This window comes from Pezoporus wallicus, unplaced genomic scaffold, assembly GCF_028554395.1.
Source record: "Pezoporus wallicus isolate ANWC-B61680 ecotype Strahan unplaced genomic scaffold, APGP_CSIRO_Pwel_v1 contig_8747, whole genome shotgun sequence".
NCBI lineage: Eukaryota > Metazoa > Chordata > Aves > Psittaciformes > Psittacidae > Pezoporus > Pezoporus wallicus.
In genome coordinates this window covers 383,221-401,231 of record NW_026641976.1, presented here as the reverse complement: position 1 = coordinate 401,231, position 18,011 = coordinate 383,221, and the positions used below count along the sequence as shown (strand labels likewise).

Genomic DNA, 18,011 nt, shown 5'->3' with positions numbered 1-18,011 from the left:
CTCTCCGTCCCTCCGGGAGCAGCGGGAGGGAAAGAAGGGGGGGGGGGGGTGAGTGAACAAATTACCTGTCTGGGTTTAAACCACGACAAAGTACCTGAAGAAAAGACTAAACTAGTCTGATATTCAACATGTAAGACTTGACAGGTCTGTGTGTACTTTTGCCATACAGCAACTCAAGATTAACCTTAAATTAAAATAGCTAATTTGCATTCTTCAAAAGTTCACAAATGTCATGTGGATGCTGCAGCCGAGTGTCTTATTTTCTAGCAGTGCAATTCTAATATACCATACTCCTAAGGACTTCATCTCTGACATTGCAGAAAATGTTCACGCAAAAATGTATGCTAAAGTTGTTTCATTATTATCCTAGTCTTCATGATGAAGAATTAGCATGCACAAATATAAAACCTTTCACTTAAATCTAAAATGAAGCTCACTAGCTTTGCACATAGTCTTGTATCTTTCAAACACGATTAAAGTTGGTGTATGAATGTGTTTATGAATTACATAAGCAATGTGAAATGAGCCTTAATACTTGAATAAGACCCTAAGCTAAGTAGTTCAAGAGTATATGTATATTATCTTTGGGTTTATCAAAAGCTAGTCCTCTTTCCTCTCTTACAGTGCAGCTTTATTTACTTTAGTTTTAGAAGAAGGTATGTTCTTGCTCTTTATATATTTTGCCAATTATATTTTGAATACCTATATTTTTTTTACAGTTGCTCTTAAATTTTTAGGCACTTTACTTCATCAAGTTAGTATGAGCTATTAGCACTGCATGTGTAAGCACATACAGTAAGCATATATGCAAAGTGCATATCTGTGCACATGATACTGCAGGTCTGAAGTATGCTGCCCTAATTACAAATCAACATGTATAATACATAGCATGCAAAAATAAAAAAGAAAAAAAAAAAACTATCAACCATGTGGAAATGGAAGTGTGATATAAAATCAGCCTCTTATGTACAGTCCTAGGATGAAGGTAAAAGGGAAGCTAGTGTGAACCAGTCAAAATACAGGAATGATTTTCAGGGAAAGAGATCATTGTGGTCATTAGCTGCAGTGATTTAGCTGATTTAAACTTTTCACAGTGTTACTTGAGGATCACATTCCAAAAGCACAATAAAAGTAATTGGTAAGTTCTTCTGGCTACATAGCCAGAAGGCTATGTGAGGCTTTTTAGCAGGTGACACTTTAACAATGAAGGTAATTGCTTGTTGTGTCAATATACTCTTGCAGCTGCTAACATCAAATCAAGGTTTCCTCCTTTAAAAGATAGGAAATGCATCCCCTTGGGCAGGGAACTGAGCTTTCCACCGTCCTAGGTTTGCAGGGTGTTTCATATGATAAGGACATGCACTTTTCCGCTCTCAATGGAGGCTGAAAGGAAGTGGTTTGATAGATGGATGAGGTATAACATAAAAGCACTTTTAGTTTCTATGCAACATTTTGCATCCTCCCTTATTTTGAAGGAGCTCCTATAATGGTATTAGGGAGCCTGTCAACTAACAGTGTTGCATTGCAGGAAAAGGGAGGGAGGGTAAATGTGAAGGATGAAGTCTCTCTCATAAGCTCCCCTGAGAAATTCATGCCACAGCATTTGCTCTGCCACATTTGGAAACATTCCTGATAAAAAACCACAGTTTGTTGTGGTAAGATCTTGAATATTTGAATACAGGGTTAATTTTGGTAACTATGGAACCTACAAGTAGAGGGAAATGTAGTGCAACAGCAGGAGCATTGCAGGAATTAATTTGGTTTGGCTTTTTGGTTTGGTTTGGTTTGGTTTTTTTTTCAGGGCATACACCTAGGCCCAAAGAATATGACAGTGTTCCTTCTTTTAAGACAGGATATATTAGTATAAAACAAGGGAGTGGGGTATGAGGTTCATCTCAGTAAATGCTTTTTGCTGAATGACGTGCCCTATCAATAAGGCTCAATACATAGAAGAAAGAAGCAGAAAAATCCAGTGCTTCAGTGACTGTACAATTGCTCAGACCATCACCCACAAAGGGATGGGGCGGTTTAGGTGAAACAGTTGATATTTGAAAAAACTCACAAATGACTAGACTGTGGCTAGGGTTTGTGCAGAGACAAAATAGTTTTGGCTTTTGAGCTCCAAGAGTGTGAAATCAAGGGGTTAAGGGCTGCCTTAAGAGGCTACATAGTTTGACGATTATTACTATGCATCAGCCAATGGGCCAATGTGGTAAGTATTCATTGCCAAAGGGGTTTTATACTATGGGCAACAGTGTTGTTGCAAGAAAATCCATTAGGGAACCATTTATAATGATAAAGCAGAGGACAACTTTCATTCTACTATGCAGAGCCACGGGAGAGGAATACCAGATTTATGATGCTACTGCAGGAGTCAGACTATCTGCAGGAAACACTGTTTTAGTGTGTCTTTTCAGCAGTTTCCAGCACAACTCCCATGGAATGGAGGGCAAGAAATTAAGGATGTTCCCCTGCTAATGGAGAGCAGTGCGGAAGCTCTCCTTGCCCTCCTTTACAGTAATCTCCCAGTGGTACAGAAGACCTTGCTAGGGCACAAAACCATAATTTAAATCTTTCTGTGTTAGCACTAATGAGGCTGGCCCATGATCCTCTTCTTAAATAGACACTTAATTCAAGCACTCATCAATAAAGCAGTCCCAAGACATCGCACTTCACTGCATGAAGCAGAGATTTTTCAATCTTCTTCCTGTTGTGGGTAGAGAAAGAAATATTCCTTATATATACATAAGCATACATACACAGACAGCCCTCTCTGTATACAATTAACATGTAACGCCTTATATAAAAAAGGGCATAATTTAACCAAAAAGAAAAAAAAAAGAAGCTTTGAAGTATGATCAAAGTAGAGCTACGTATAGGGAAGGAAAATACTTCAACACACCTTGAGTATTTTAAACACATTTTTAAATACATCTGTCCTACTGTAACTTTTCTCTCTGAGTTAAAGGAGTATACAGCCCCCCTATGTTTTTAACGCTGCCTGGCCATGAAACAGCTTTAGTTTAAAAAAAAAGAAAAAAATAAACCACATGCTACTTAACCAAGCTTGATTTTTTTTCCTGTCATGGATATATATCAACTTTTTACGGCAGAGATATATAGACTGACATATATATTTATGCCAACATCAGTATTTCAAAAATTATTTGCCTGATGTCAGGTATGCTTTAGTTTATGTTTTTAATAAGTGATTTTTTTGTGATTGTTTCATTCTTTACACTGGCAGGAAGAAAATTTATCTGCTATGTTAGGTCACCAGTAACTGCCTTTATCAGACAAAACTGGTAAATACTGTGGCTGAAAAACATTCAATACTTCAAAGTTAACAGTAGACTATTTACTTTTTTTAAGTACTAATTTTAAAGTACAAGCTGTTTTTAAAAATAAGCTACTTGTCAGGACTGCAAGCTGCTGTAGGTTGAATATGCATTATATTTTGAAGCAGAAATAAATGTTGGTTTCCTCTGTATCTTAAAAACCTGATTAGAAGGAAAATGTGCTTTCGATAAATATTTTAGCCAATTTCTGAAATGCTCTGCAGGCTGCTTCTTAAATTTTAGAGTTGGTAAATGCAGCCTTGCAAATCAATATTTGCTGAAAAATACTTCAATGTGATCTAACGATCTTGCTCCTTGTTTTCTGCATCAGGGAGATGGAGAGTGAAAATGTACATAATAATCCTTCAGATATATGTTGTCTGACTTTTTATACCATTTTGACCATGAAAGATTGGTTCAAATTTATTACACATTCAGCAGAAAATACAGAAGCAATTTCCCACCCTGTTGGGAATTTTAGCATATCTTTCAGTAATGATGTCTGAGATTAAGAAAAGCATTTGGGCAGAAATGTGCTAGCCAATACAGTAAGGGGGCACTTGGCATGGAGCAGATATTCACAGTCATCAAGGAAAAAGGTTATGTCAAAGCCTTTTGACAGTCTTATTCTAGAAATTTCATATTCCCACTTATAAATTGCTTGTCAATAAATGCTAAGAGAAATTTGGCCTCTTCCTGGGGATGTACAAAGAATCTGAAATATCTCATGTGAATGCGTTAGCTGTGCTAAGGTACTTAGAAGAGGCAGGCAGACATTTTGCTTCACTTCCTAACACTAGGTCCCCAAGTGAAAAAGCAGTTAATTTCCAGTGCTCAAAGTTCAAATAAACACACTAATTTATGCAGTGTTTCCTTTCTTCTGTATGCCTGATCTACCAGATTTTCCAAACAACAGGTTTTAGCGATTTGAGAGATGGCAGTCAGGAAAAGGTGTTACAGTATGTGAGAAAAATTGATTGCAGTGGCACTTCTCACAGCCACAGACAGCAAGCTGCTCTCAGAAGTCAACAGAAGCCTATAAGGATGACTTGTGGTACCCTATGCCTGATGTTACCTCTCTGTGACAGCTGCACATGGTCATAACTGCTTCTCATCAAATGGCATCATGGTTATACTGGAAACAGTGGAGTTAATGTCTGATTTGCGTCATTCATCTCTTGCACCTTGATGTACGCAAGCATTTGAACATGCCTTTGAACAATGCCTTAATCCTTCAGGGGGTTGGTATCATTTCCTTAGTGATAAACTTTCTTACTCCTGATGCTCCTCCTGATGGAGGAAAAGCTATCATACGCAGAGATCAAAATAAATGCTTTTGGCTAACATAGTAATAGTCACAAAAACCTGTCCCTGTGTCCCAGAAATAGGACACCGGCAGAGGAGAAAAAATGCTGCTGGGGAAGTCAATGAGCTAGCATACACTGCAGTCACTTTGAAGAGCTTTTCTGCTTCAGGTCTGGGGAAAACAGCCTTAGATTTGCTAAAGGAAGAACGGACAGAAGAAATACAATTAGATAAAACCACCAACTCCATTTTCTTCTGAAGCTAGTTAATACAGAGCAGTATAAATGTTCTGTTGTGAGTATCCTTCAATCTTTCCTGTTAAAGATGTTCAAATGTACTACAGAGTATATGTAAGTAATCTCTCAGGGAAGAAAAGGAAAATGCACTCCTATATCTCAGGTACATGACCTCTAGGAACCTTCTCTTTTGATGAATGAGTATTTGAGTACTGCTTGCAAAAGTGGTTTTATAGTCTTTTCAGGAGTGATTGATAGAAACCTATCTTAGATCAATGCCCTGGCTGTTACAGTGCTCCCATGAGAAGGGGAGAAGATTTCAATTCCTTCTTCTTGGTAGGTATTTGAGTCTCAATTTACCAAACTGTTAGTAATGACAAATTCTTCCAACCACAAGCTGGAGCAAGTGAGGCACCTCCATTAATTCTTGCTTTGTTTATTGACTCCAACCCACTGTTTCCTTTGCTTTTATTAAAATATCTGAAGAATAAATGTTATTTAAGAAGCAGAATTCTTCCTCATGATAGAAAATAAGAGCATTTCTTTCATATCTTTTTATTCAACCACAGAATAATAAGTGAAAAAAATAAATAAATTGACAGGCAAAAATGCTTAGCAGGAATTAAACACCAACTTGAGTGTTTTTATGTACTACCCCTCTGTTTAGAAATCATTTTTAACTTAGTTTGCTATAGCACAAGTATATGCGTTTCACTACATGCCTCTATTCAGTCTTACTGAGAATTGTGACTTGAAACACTAAGAAATAAGTGCAGCAACAGTTAGAGAAGTTTACGCTCCCTTTCATCACATCACAGAATCAAAGCTGGACCCTTTTCCAGGTTTATTCCCTAACCCTAAGCAAGGCCCTTGCACCAGACCTGGAAAGCTGCTGAGCTCTTCCTGGACTGTCCAGGCAGTGTCGCTGCTGGAAGACATAGAAAGTCACAAACTGGCAGCATGATTTCTTGAAGAGGTACTCAGTACACTTGCAGGAATCTGCCGATGTCTGATGTCCTAGAAGCCAGGGATTTTGCTGCTTGTGATCTCTGCTTTATACATTGGTTACTTCAGAAAAAAAGAGTATTTGTAAAAGACTTAATTGTTTTAGCTAAACAATTCTCTATGGCTGTCAAAGGTGTTGATTTTACATATTCAGGACAGTGCATCTGTTCCATTATAGTCTTTTCAGAAATGAAACCATAACTGCAATAGCTTCTCTTTCCTCTTTTGTTTCAGTTCCACCTTTTATTCAGCCTTTTGAGTTCCCGCGGTTCTCCATCGGCCAGCGGGTCTTCATTCCCTGCGTGGTGGTCTCCGGGGATTTGCCCATCACAATCACCTGGCAGAAGGACGGCAGGCCAATCCCAGCCAGTCTTGGGGTGACGATTGACAACATTGACTTCACCAGCTCCTTAAGGATTTCTAATCTTTCACTGATGCACAATGGGAATTATACCTGTATAGCTAGAAATGATGCAGCAGCTGTGGAGCACCAAAGCCAATTAATCGTGAGAGGTAAGTAGATGTAATTAGTTTGAAGGGTGCCAATTAAGCAGAATTCATCAGTATTTTGTAATGACATCTGTTTGATGGGAAGTATAAAAAAGAAAAAAATATGGTAATCACTCTCTTCATCACAGAGAGCACACAGAGCAATGAAACACAGAAACTAGTATGACTTTTCTATCCAAAAGTCTTGAAACTAGTCAGAAACCCTGGAGTGGGTTTCCCCCTCCACAGGTGGATGGGTGAGCTACAAGACTGACCTGGAAATTTTCTAAGGCACAAGCCTGTTCATTGGGATCAAGCCTTTAAATTGGTATTGAATTCCTCTCCATTATTATTTTACTCTGATTACGCCCATTTTTAATTTAGCTCAGTCTCTCATATAACATTATGTCAGTAGAAAGCCGAAGCATTGATGCTGATTTCATGGGGAAAAGACTCTCTCCTGTTACGATGTTGTTCTTTTCCTTAGTTGTGTTTATTATGCAAGTAACATGATTGATGACTTCACAACATTTTGCTTTGAAATAGATGTGAATATAGTTATAGTAAAGAAACATTTTATGAGGAAAAGTCCTTTCAGAGAGATACCTTGCTTTCAATAGCTTTTTCCCTTCAAATCGCAATTTAGCCAGATTACATAGAAATCATGCCTTATGAAAGATTTTCTAATTTACTTCAACAAAAATAAATTGCTTCCTTTTGTTTCTGAAAGTTTTTCAAAGTGTTTTCGATTTTAATATTTAAAAAATTAGCATTATACTCTTTCATTCCCACCATCACTTTCTTGCTACGAAGCCATTAGACACCTCAGAGAAAGAGGACATATTCCATAATCCAGCAAGTAACTCTAGTTATTTCTGCCTGTTGCTGATCACTACATTTTATATTCCTTTATGTAAATTTACCAAGATAAATCTTAAAACGTCAGGGGCTTTTGCCGTCTTTTCCAGGCTTTTTTTTTCCTGCCCTTCATAAACTCATTTGAAGCAAAATCTTCTGAACAATTCTTCCTTTTATGTCAATCTTCTCACTGTCCTAGGACTATCTCTAAATAGATTATTCCCTAGTTTTCCACTTACGATATGTGTTTGCTCATGGGTTTTTATGATAGTATTCTCAAAACTTGGTAGCAAATAGGTCCATTGATTTTTCAATCATTTTGATATAAATATGATTTTAACAATGTGGGGTTTTTTAAATTTTTACTGTTTTTAATCTTAAGTATTGTTCAGTACAGATATCTATAACTTTCCCCATCTATCTAGTAGTTCCTAAATAAAGTATTCTAAATAACTACATGCATAGAATTATTCTTTTCCCAAGCTGTTCTTTTAGCTTTTAACCCTATTAATAATTCTAATAATAAAAGATTTTCCTCATCTTTTGCTGGAGAAGGGAAAGTTGACAACTTCCAGTCACAAGAGGCAGTCCACTGGCTATGTCTGCCCTACAAAGAAGTGTTGCATCTAATAACAGCGGAGGTTGTACCTGATCTGCAGTTCCACTCAGTGCTTGAAGTCGCTGGAATGAATCACTGTAGCAACTCCGTACAAGTTCCCATAGGCATGTCATTGAAACAGGAATGGAATGATGATCTTGATTGTACCACTGGAAACTGGCTCTCTGCAAACACTGTCTTTTTTTCAGCACTGAGATCCATGACACTGTAACAGCTCAAGTGAGCCCATGTGTAGGGTTTTCTGCTCTGTGCCCCTCTGATCAGGTCAATCCCTGCTTTCCCCTAACTTCTCCTTGCCTTGCCTGAATTGCAGTTATCCTGGCTCCTGCTGTCAGTGGGCAATTCCTCTTCTGGCAAGCCCCTGGCTGGCCTCACCTCTGTTCCCTGAACATGTTTGCCTTTTGCTGACTTTTTTGGCACCAATTAGTTTTCCCTCGTTCTCTGAAGGAGATGTGCTGGGTAGCCTGCTCTTGCACTCCTCTCACACTGCTGACACCTCCATTTTGCCCTCATGTGCTGGTGCTCTCATTGCATCTCCTGGTGAGGGCTCTGCCCCAGTGGTGGGATGGCAGCTGTTGGGTTTATGTGACTGAAGGGTGTCCTTGTAAATCCCTGGGCACAATAAGGGTAGCTTTTCACTCTTTTACACAGAGGCTTGCAGAAGACTTCTAGAGTCTAGTCCTGCAACTTTTTAGGAAGCTGTGAGGGCTACTTCATTTTTCCCCTCTTGCTTACTTTTCTGCCCAGCCAGTGCTCTGCAGCAGCCTCCTTTAAGCCTTTGTCCTCGCTTCTCTCTCAGTCAGTTTAAATGATAATGTCTTAATCAGTTTTGTGTATTCATCTGAGATAATAGTTCTCCCTCAGAAGAAAAGGGGGAAATACAATATGATGTTTGACCTATATTTTCTGCCAAAACCCTGGACTGACCTCTTTTCCTTATATTGAAACTGCTCCATCTGTGTCATTCCACATAGAAGACAGACAGCCATCAGAGGGTTACTTTTGGTCACTACTCATTTGCATCCAGCCTGACCTATACACATTAAAGTAAAGGCTTGCTTTCCTGCTGTCTGTTCCTTCTCCAAGCTTTCTGACCCTCCTCACCTTTTTGTTTATGGGTGCCATTTAACTGAAACATATTCTTTTAATAAACCAGCTAAGTGGTTTTTTTCCAAATAAAGGGAGAAAAATAGTGCTTTAACTCCTCTTGTTTCTAATGCACGTTGTGTGATGGCTTCTCAGCAGTGTACTTAAAACTTAAATGTTGGCTTTCCTAAACGTCAGGGGATGTGTTCTGGGAATATCTTATTTATGTGAAGTTTGTACATTTTGATATGAGAGTAGAAAGTGAATGGGAAAGTAAAGGGAGACATGACTGTTCACGACAAAGTTCCTATTTCCTTATCTATATTGTCCTTGTATTCATTTTAAAAGCAGACTTGAACATGATGAAAGCTATCATGTTTCCAAAATAAGTGGGAGTCCATATCATTTACAGTACTTGGGTAGACTTAAAAGTAGAATCTAAATCCAGTCCATTCTTAAGATGAATGAAGAAACACAGGCCAGCTGCTTGTTGCCACATTTAAAGTACTAGTGAGTATGCAACTTCTGCAGAATCCATGCAGCCACATAAATTTTCAGCTTTACAGCTTGAGACCTTTTCCTCAATATTTTCTCTGTTGGATTGCATGTATCTGCTATTTTTTAGCATTCACATGTTCCTGTTAAGTTTTAAGTTTGTTAAATAGCTTTCCTATAATCTTCCTACAAATATTATTTTTCATACCTAAACTGCACTGCCATTTTGCCAGGAGTATTAAGTTGAAAAAAAAAAAAAAAAAAACCAAAAAAAACCCAAAACATTAGGCACCGGTCTTTGTGTGGGCACCTTACAGTAACTCTTCACTGCTGTTTCTGTTATTTGGGGGTCTATGAAAGAAACTGAGGTAGGCAATCCAGGGCAATCTGAGCAAACACAGACCTTTCCTTCTTAAAATCTTGTTCTCTGACATATCCCAGCCTGCAGTTCCTCTGGAAATGCATTGAAAATTTGAAAGCTAGAAGGGTTTCTCAGAAACTCACCAGTCATTATTTTGATTATTGTATTTCTTGTCACACTCTTGTTTTTCTAGGTATGCTGATAAGAAAAAAGAAAGAATAGGATCCTGTCAAGGAAGCAATCCCTAAAAATTAGGAAAATATCTTCTCTGTCAACTACTTATATCACCATGTGGAATTAATTAGGGCTTTACTCATTAGTATTGTCTTCTAAAGAGTGATAAAAATCTATATATACTTTATCATGTAGTATTCATTTCTGTAGAGTTTCCTAAAATGGGAACGAAGTACTTATGAAATAAAAAACAGTGAAAAATATTTTAATTGGTAACCAGAAAGAAAAAGCTCATAAATGTATTATGAGTTTAATTTTTTTCAGACACTGCCAGAATAGAGAATTCAAATATAGTACTGGGTGCATAAATCATGATTTTACAATTCCTATTAGTGAACACATCATAAGTTAAAACTGAGATGAGGTAAATACCTAATAACACCTCTTAATGCATTTAGTGCATTAGGTGTAAATGTGTTTTCATTTTTTACTTGCCAGAAATGTTGAATATCATTATATTGTTAGGCACCCAATGAGGAGTCCCTAAGCCTTGAATCTTCCAATTAGGAAGTAAATATCTGTCTTTTTTCTAATGTTTGGTAGTGCTGGTGTGACGCAGCAAATGCAGCTTGTGATAGAAAAACAGGGTGAGAAGATTTATGGTTGCAGCTGGAGTCAAAACTCATTTATTTTCTTTGCTGGCACTTACACTGCGGCTTTGAAGGTTACTCTTGAAAGAGTGACTTCCTATTTTATGTCCTAATTAGACAAACCTGGTCAACACAAACCACTAGGCACTGCCTCATTTTGCAAAAGTACATCTTTTTTCTTGAACTGCATAGCAAATGGTTTCACTAAACCAGATAAATCGACCCCTTAGGTCCAATGACCAAATTTAATAACTGTTCATCTTTGCTAAAGTACAGTGTTTAATGATCTCATTCATTAATACATCAATGGTTGCTTTGGCTGATTAAATTTCTTCCATCATTTTGACAGTATGATCTAAATGTAAAGTACAAATATTCCATGTAAAAATGAAACATTGTGTTCTGGGCCAATGTCATAGATTATTTCTTAACTCACTCCAGTAGCCCACCGGAGGAGCTTGTCTTATGAGCCTTCAGAATTGCTCTCTGGTGTGATATACTAATCGCTCTACTTGGGAGCCAGAAGCACTTGCATAGATTTGAAGTCTAGGAAGACGTGTGCAAGTTTGTTGTCTGGTGCCTGGCATAAAGCACAGTCAGAAAGGATTCTTGGATTTACATAAAGCAAAATTAAGTCAGAGAATTTTAGCCATGAACTCATAAACAGATTTTTTGTTAGAAGCTTGTAAAGTCCATTGAGACCAACAGTGGCACTTCTAAGCAGTAACTTCGTAGGGTACCATCTTATATTTTACCATTTTATCAGGATTATTTCAGATTATTTCACACAAGGAGCTAATAAAAGGATTTTCCTTCCCCTAAAATGGCACTGTGACGTTCATGTTATCTTCAACATCCTATTCTGATTGCTATCATCCTTTGTTTTTCCTTTGTGAGAGCCTGGGACTGCTAGTCATAATATTGACTGAAAACACCTTTTTAGGTCCTTTGAGTTCAGCCATTAAATAGTTTGCATCTGTCACCTTATTGCTCTTACACTAAACAATTCAACAGCTCATTTCTCATCACAGATCCGTGGGCTGCATGAAATGAGAAAGCCTAGCAGAAATTCACTGTTAAAGGAATTTTAAATGCCCTCCTTTACAGACTCAAAGGACTGTGCTGTTGAAACAAGAGTAATAATAAATGTAGAACTGTTCAATCATATTCATGAGCTATTTAAGAATGTTTCACTTCTAAAGAGGTAGAAGAGGCCCACATCTTTACAGCTAAAGAGAGAGGAGGGGAACTAATTGCTTGCTTTTCTCCACTATCTCCTCTTAAGCATATCAGACAAATTAACTTTGTTAAATTTTAAGAAAATTTTCTTTTAGGGCTAATGAGTTCCTGAAAGATAAAAAAAGGCGAGTGTACCTTTATAACCAAAAGATAAGTATCAAAATCTAGATCAAATAGTAAGTGCATTGTCTTCCAAAATATGGTAACACATAGAACTGACCAAATTATTAATTTGAAACAAAATTGAGAAGCAAACTATCAGTAAGGAAAAAATAAATGTAAAGGTCTCCTCTGCTTATTTTTTAAACTTTTGTATAAGAAGAAAAATCCTGTGGTTTACCTAGACAGCAATACAGAAATAACTGAAAGGTCATTGAATGAGTAATTTTGTTTCACTGTAGCATCTTTTCTTATTTCTATTGGCAATCTTAAGACTAAGTGTCAAGGGTTCATGTCTTTAAAATCAGAGCAGCACCTGGCATTTTTATAAGTAGTTCTAAAGGAAAGCCAAAGCTTTATTGAATATAGAAATTGTTTCTATTACTGTATATGGGCAGAGTTTTTGCCAAGTAAGGTTGAAACATGCTTTGTTTATGGAACAGTATAAGTAAACTGTACAACTGCTAATCATACATCTGGCTCTGTAGCTTATATGGCAAAATTTAATTTCCACAGTTACCGTTCTGGTATCATTCTGTATTGAAAGCAATGAGTAGAATATTTGAGCAAAACCTTAAGTTTTACATATACCCAAAATACAGTGAAATCAATATGATAAAATGCTGTGTTCAGAGCTTGTGAGCCTTAGTGGGACAACACATCAAGGATAGCTAAATGAGTTCATTAAAATGTGGAAGGATGCATTTCATAGACATGCTCAACATTTATACTTGTAATCCATCCATTTTTCTCTATGTATGCCCCAAAGAATTAAACAAAACAAAACAAAAAATATTTTAACAGGAAACTTTATTGCAAATAGCGTTTTAAAGGCTGATTGCCTTTTTCCATACTGGGCAACCTTTCTTAACTTCTCCAGAAATTTCTGCATATGTCTACCCGTTTAATATAATCAATTATTTCTTGAAAAATTATCACTTCTTGTTAGTGTCATCAATAGCAAATGAAGAATATAATGTTTTTTTAAGAAGGGAAATAAAATGAAGAAGTTGTATACGTTTTGAAAAGTACGAGATTTTAGAAGGTATTGCAGTCTCTCTTCACACTTTTCAGTGGTAGAGGAGGCCAGTAACTATCAGTCACTCCAGTGCATCATTTGTAATCATTAACCTGTAAGACTGATACAGCTGAGATGGTTCCATGATTTAGGTTTGCTGGGGTTTTTTTGGTCTACTCTTTTTGTGGTTAAGTAGCTTGTCAGTGATCTTTCAGAAGCTGTGCATACAAATGTACAAAAGCATACTTGCATTTACCGAGGTGAAACAAGCTGATGTCACCGTGCTGAGTCGTGTAAAATCAAATCTATTTGTGCAACTAATTGTACTTTCCACCTGTTTTGAAAATAAGTACTTAGGACTCCTTTTGTGTTTCATTGTGATAAAATGGACACAAAACAAGGAGAAAAGAGCTACAGAAGCAAATGTCTTCTGTCCTCTCTAAGTAGATAATTAGAACAGGGTGGGTGATTCCACAGAGGTGCTGTTGCCAGGATTTCATGTTTGATGTTTACCTATCATGAATAATGTAACATATGATATACGTTGGTCAGTATGACAGCCATTTGGAAAGCCAAAGTGTTTGATAGCAGTGTAAATATCTCCTAGTACAAAGGTGTCTCTTACCTCTACTACTGTTAATTCCTTCTGCTTCTTCTAGCCACATTCCAAACAGCAGTGGAGCTTCTTTGTACATAGTTAGGCAATAAACAGCTGTAGGATTCAATAAGAAAAAAGTCCAGTTAAAGGGCTTGTATACTCTCCAGAAGATTGTTCTTATCTTTTATAAAATGGTTGTATCTATGAAGATGGAAAGAGAAAGTTGGAGTCTGGATTATGGAGGCATGGAGAGGAAGGCTTGAGCCACTGTGAGGAGGGTTATCTGAATATGTAGACAGTATGTCTAGATACCTCCAATTTTTAGCAGTCCTGTCTGTACCAACACTGCCAGCTCAAGTTTCTCCTTAAGGAAAATTCTCTGGTATAATGTAAGGTGTTATTTGCATAAAATATGAGAGTGTTTATACTGAAAAACCTTTAAAGTCATGTCTTATAACACTGGTGCTTCTGCTGAACAGTTTTTCTGATATATAATCAGTACTGTATTCATGGCCATTAAGAGCTGTTTCTGGTCCAATGTCAGTCACTGTACTCTTGATCCACTTCTGTTCTGCTTTACATTTCCTCATGTTACAGCCTTCTCTCATAGTTCCTTTCTTAATTTCTGACACTTCTGGAGAGGCAGGTGGTGGGGTCTGATCAAGGTTTGGATCAAAGCAAGGAGGGCTGGTTGGGCCCTTTGTTCTGTCTCTCCCAAGTTTCAGAAAAAGTTAGCACTGGCTGGACCTGTGGAGCTGTGAATCCATTAGGTTGCATTTATATCTGTGGGCCCGTGCTGCTGTGAGGAAAGGAAAGCAAGAAACTATTAGGAGTACCTGAGTGTTTTGCTGCACTTGAGAGGAAAAAAATCTGCCCCAGGCTCAGTCCCCTTACTACATTTTCTCTGTAGCACAGACAAAAAGAATAACATGTGGGATAAGGACACAAATAATTTACTTTTTTTCTCAGGTATTTACTTATTCATGTTGTGAACCACTGAATAGGATGTCAGTGAAAACCTTGACCTTAACTGACTTCAATATAACCATCAAGTGCTTTTAATATTAAATAACTTCTGTGGGGCTTTCAACATTCTTTACAATTTTCAGCTTTTCTTTAAAACTTTTGTCAAATCTCCATGTTTTATTGAGCCTTTGACATTTAGTATTGGGCCTTCATGGTAAGCAGTAGTTTTAAACTACATTGTCTTAAGTTGATTTCTTTGCTGTGTATCTATATTTGGAAGATGTAGAACTTTTCCTTGAGATAAGCAACTCTTATTTATGTATAAATAGATACATATGTCTGGAAGACTCAGTGCAGTGGTTTTATGCTGCCTTACAAAAAGTCTAATAATACTTAGACATTGATGCAAATGCCTCTATTCCAGTAACATTTCTCCTCCCTCTTCAACCTAATGCAAACAAATTCTGTTGAACGTTTCTACAGCTGTTTGGAAAGAAAAGTCCCATCAGAAGTTATGGTTCAAACACTCTCATTTTAATATGAAGTGCATTGATTGCTATTAAAAATGATGGGGTGTTTTTTTTTCTAAGATTGCAAGGGAAACTGGATTTAATTTGAAAGAGGCTAAATTTAGATTAGGAATTAGGAAGAAGTTCTTTACGTGAACCATCATGATGGTGGTGATGCACTGGAACAGGTTGCCCAAAGAAGTTGTGAATGTTTCATCCCTGGAAGTGTCCAAGGCCAGGTTGGATGGGGCTTTGAGCAACCTGGTCTACTGGAAGGTGTCCCTGATATGACAGAGGATTTGAAACTGGATGATCTTTAAGGTACTTTCCAACCTAAAACATTTTATAAGATTCTGTGTTTATTTACACTAAATAATTCTTGTTCTAAAGCTTACTAGTTCACTGTTATAAAAAGCAAACACAGAAAACTTCAGTTGTTCTTAGACATCTGTCAAACCTCTGCCTTTGTTAGAAAGCATTTCTTTTTTGACCTTAGTAGTATGATTTATCTCTTGGTCCATTGTATAACCTCTGCTATGGAGAGACTTTTATTAACTTGTTTTTATATCATGAAAAGACCACAGTTTTTGTTGTGCTTGTCAAGAAATACATTGATATTATGCACAGAAAGTCAATAATCGTGTAAAACCAACTTTACTATGACACTGGATGATCAAAAAGCTGGTTTTAATTTTTGCTTTCTGCTATGAAATTTTATGCCTCCTTATTTGACTGGTCTGCCGTTTTGAGGTACCTGGTAAGTTGTGCAAATTCTCAAGGCTCCTTTTGCTTCCTCCTACAGTGCCCCCTAGGTTTGTGGTTCAGCCCAGTGACCAGGATGGGATCTATGGAAAAGCTGTCATTCTCAACTGCTCTGCAGAGGGTTATCCTGTTCCTACCATTGTCTGGAAGTACTCAAAAGGTAGGATTCCTCCAGTGATCACTGGTAACAGATTAATTCTGGTTTACTCAGCCTGTGAGTTCCTAACTTAATCTTCATATTGCAGAGGCTGACTGGATGCAGTAAGGGAAATATCAGTCATGTTTATACTCTTCTTATATAATTTCTCTAAGCACTTAGTGCTGGCCATTGTCATAGACACAAGGCAGAACTAGATAGACTTTTGGTCAGCCTTGAAGACATCCTGGAGCTGTAAATTTGTGCCTGGGTTAGCTATGGCCTCAGCAGGCAAGTGATAAAATAGATGACCAAGAGAAAAGAGGTACTGCTTTAATTGAAACACCCTCAGAACAAGGTCCGCCAGCCGCATTTGGCTGATATTTTTTTCCCTTCAAAATTCATGATAACCTGGCCAACCATATCTTTTCAGCAAAGAAGAAAGGTCAGGTAGCATTAACATAAGCAGTAGTTCATTATGCGCTTTACATAATGCTTTAACATTTTCTTCTCATGTAACAGAGTATTAAAACTGGCCCCACTTGACCCTCAGTAACCATAAGAAATTGACTGCTTTTTAATTAAAATGTGCTGTCTTTTAGATTGCGTCTTTTGGCCAATTGTCTTCTGGTAGATTTTAGCAAGAAAACAAACTCTCTGAACAATGTATCCAGTCTGAATGAGTTAACTCTTAAAAAATAAAAAATAGGTGCTGTTGAGAAAAAATCCTTATATAATGTTCTATGTAATTTTTTATTTCCTTGGGATCTATAATATAATTATATTTGAAGATATACATTTATATTAATGTTGTATTTTATTTATTATCATATCATTATATTTTCAGAAAAAAGGTGAAGGAAGAGAAATGTTCATGTTAAAGACTATGCTTTTATTTGTAAATTCTGGTTTATGGGAAGAAGGATGCAGAGCTTCAAATTCCATTAATCTCAGTGGTATAAGGGGTTTTAATTATGAGTATAGGTCACGATGAAGTAATTCTGTTTTGTTGTGTTTGCATGTTGAAGGAGGAGGCCAAGCCAAGCTAGCTGGGTTGTAATTAACTGTGAAAGACAAGTGGCCCATCTTAATAAAGGAGAAATGGATAGTAGTTTGATTTTGATTTAGTTTGTTCCTGGAGTTTTCTCCAAATCAATTCTCTACTCTCAAGTGACTATTTTAAAGGTTTTCCACTAACAGCTCTGAAATTTTTAAGTCAAAGAAAGTTTTAGTATAAGTGATGTAGGCAAAGTCATCTAACAAAATCTTACCCAAAGTAACTCTAGGGGGAAACATCAGTATTTTTACAAAAGTCTGTATATTGCTAATGGATGACTGCAATTTCAGTACCTAGTCTAGGGTGCTCTACAGGTCAATGGGATATATGCTACATCTTCCTTTAAAGAGAAACATTATATAACTAGTTTGTGAGCAAGGTTTGTGCCCAATTCTGAAATAATTACTGAGGTGAGGCCATTGGAGTAAAGCAATTGGACCATAGTTCGTTTGTAAGTACCACAACAGAATAGAAAGGGCATCTGTACACCTGCAGGTAACTTTGTGTAACTGGCTTTTTATGTTGATGAAAAATGGAAAAAAAAAATTCATTTATTTGTACATCAGGATAGACAGGTAATGGAAACGGACTTACTGTCTGTAATTACAGTGGTCAATAATCAGCAAGAAGATGTTGATTTAAGCCCTTCAGATTTAAAGAGGCAATGGGCACGCGCTGAATCATAGAATCATAGAATAGTTAGGGTTGGAAAGGACCTTAAGATCATTTAGTTCCAGCCCCCCTGCCATGGTCAGGGACACCTCACACTAAACCATGTCACCCAAGGCCTCGTCCAACCTGGACTTGAACACTGCCAGGGATGGAGCATTCACAGCCTCCCTGGGCAACCCATTCCAGTGACTCACCACCCTCACAGTAAAGAATTTCTTCCTTATATCCAATCTAAACTTCCCCTGTTTAAGTTTGAACCCGCTACCCCTTGTTCTGTCA

The 18,011-nt window shown here is 37.2% G+C and overlaps 1 protein-coding gene across 2 annotated transcripts in view; it reads left to right on the top strand.

The window, feature by feature from the left end:
* Positions 1–18,011, top strand: part of DSCAM (DS cell adhesion molecule) — a 460,950-nt gene that overhangs the window by 301,047 nt on the left and 141,892 nt on the right. For both annotated transcript variants that reach the window (XM_057426358.1, XM_057426359.1), the window contains exons 9-10: positions 6,119–6,397; positions 15,908–16,027. In XM_057426358.1, coding sequence (XP_057282341.1) covers positions 6,119–6,397; positions 15,908–16,027 — 399 coding nt within the window. The remainder of the gene's footprint in view (positions 1–6,118; positions 6,398–15,907; positions 16,028–18,011) is intronic.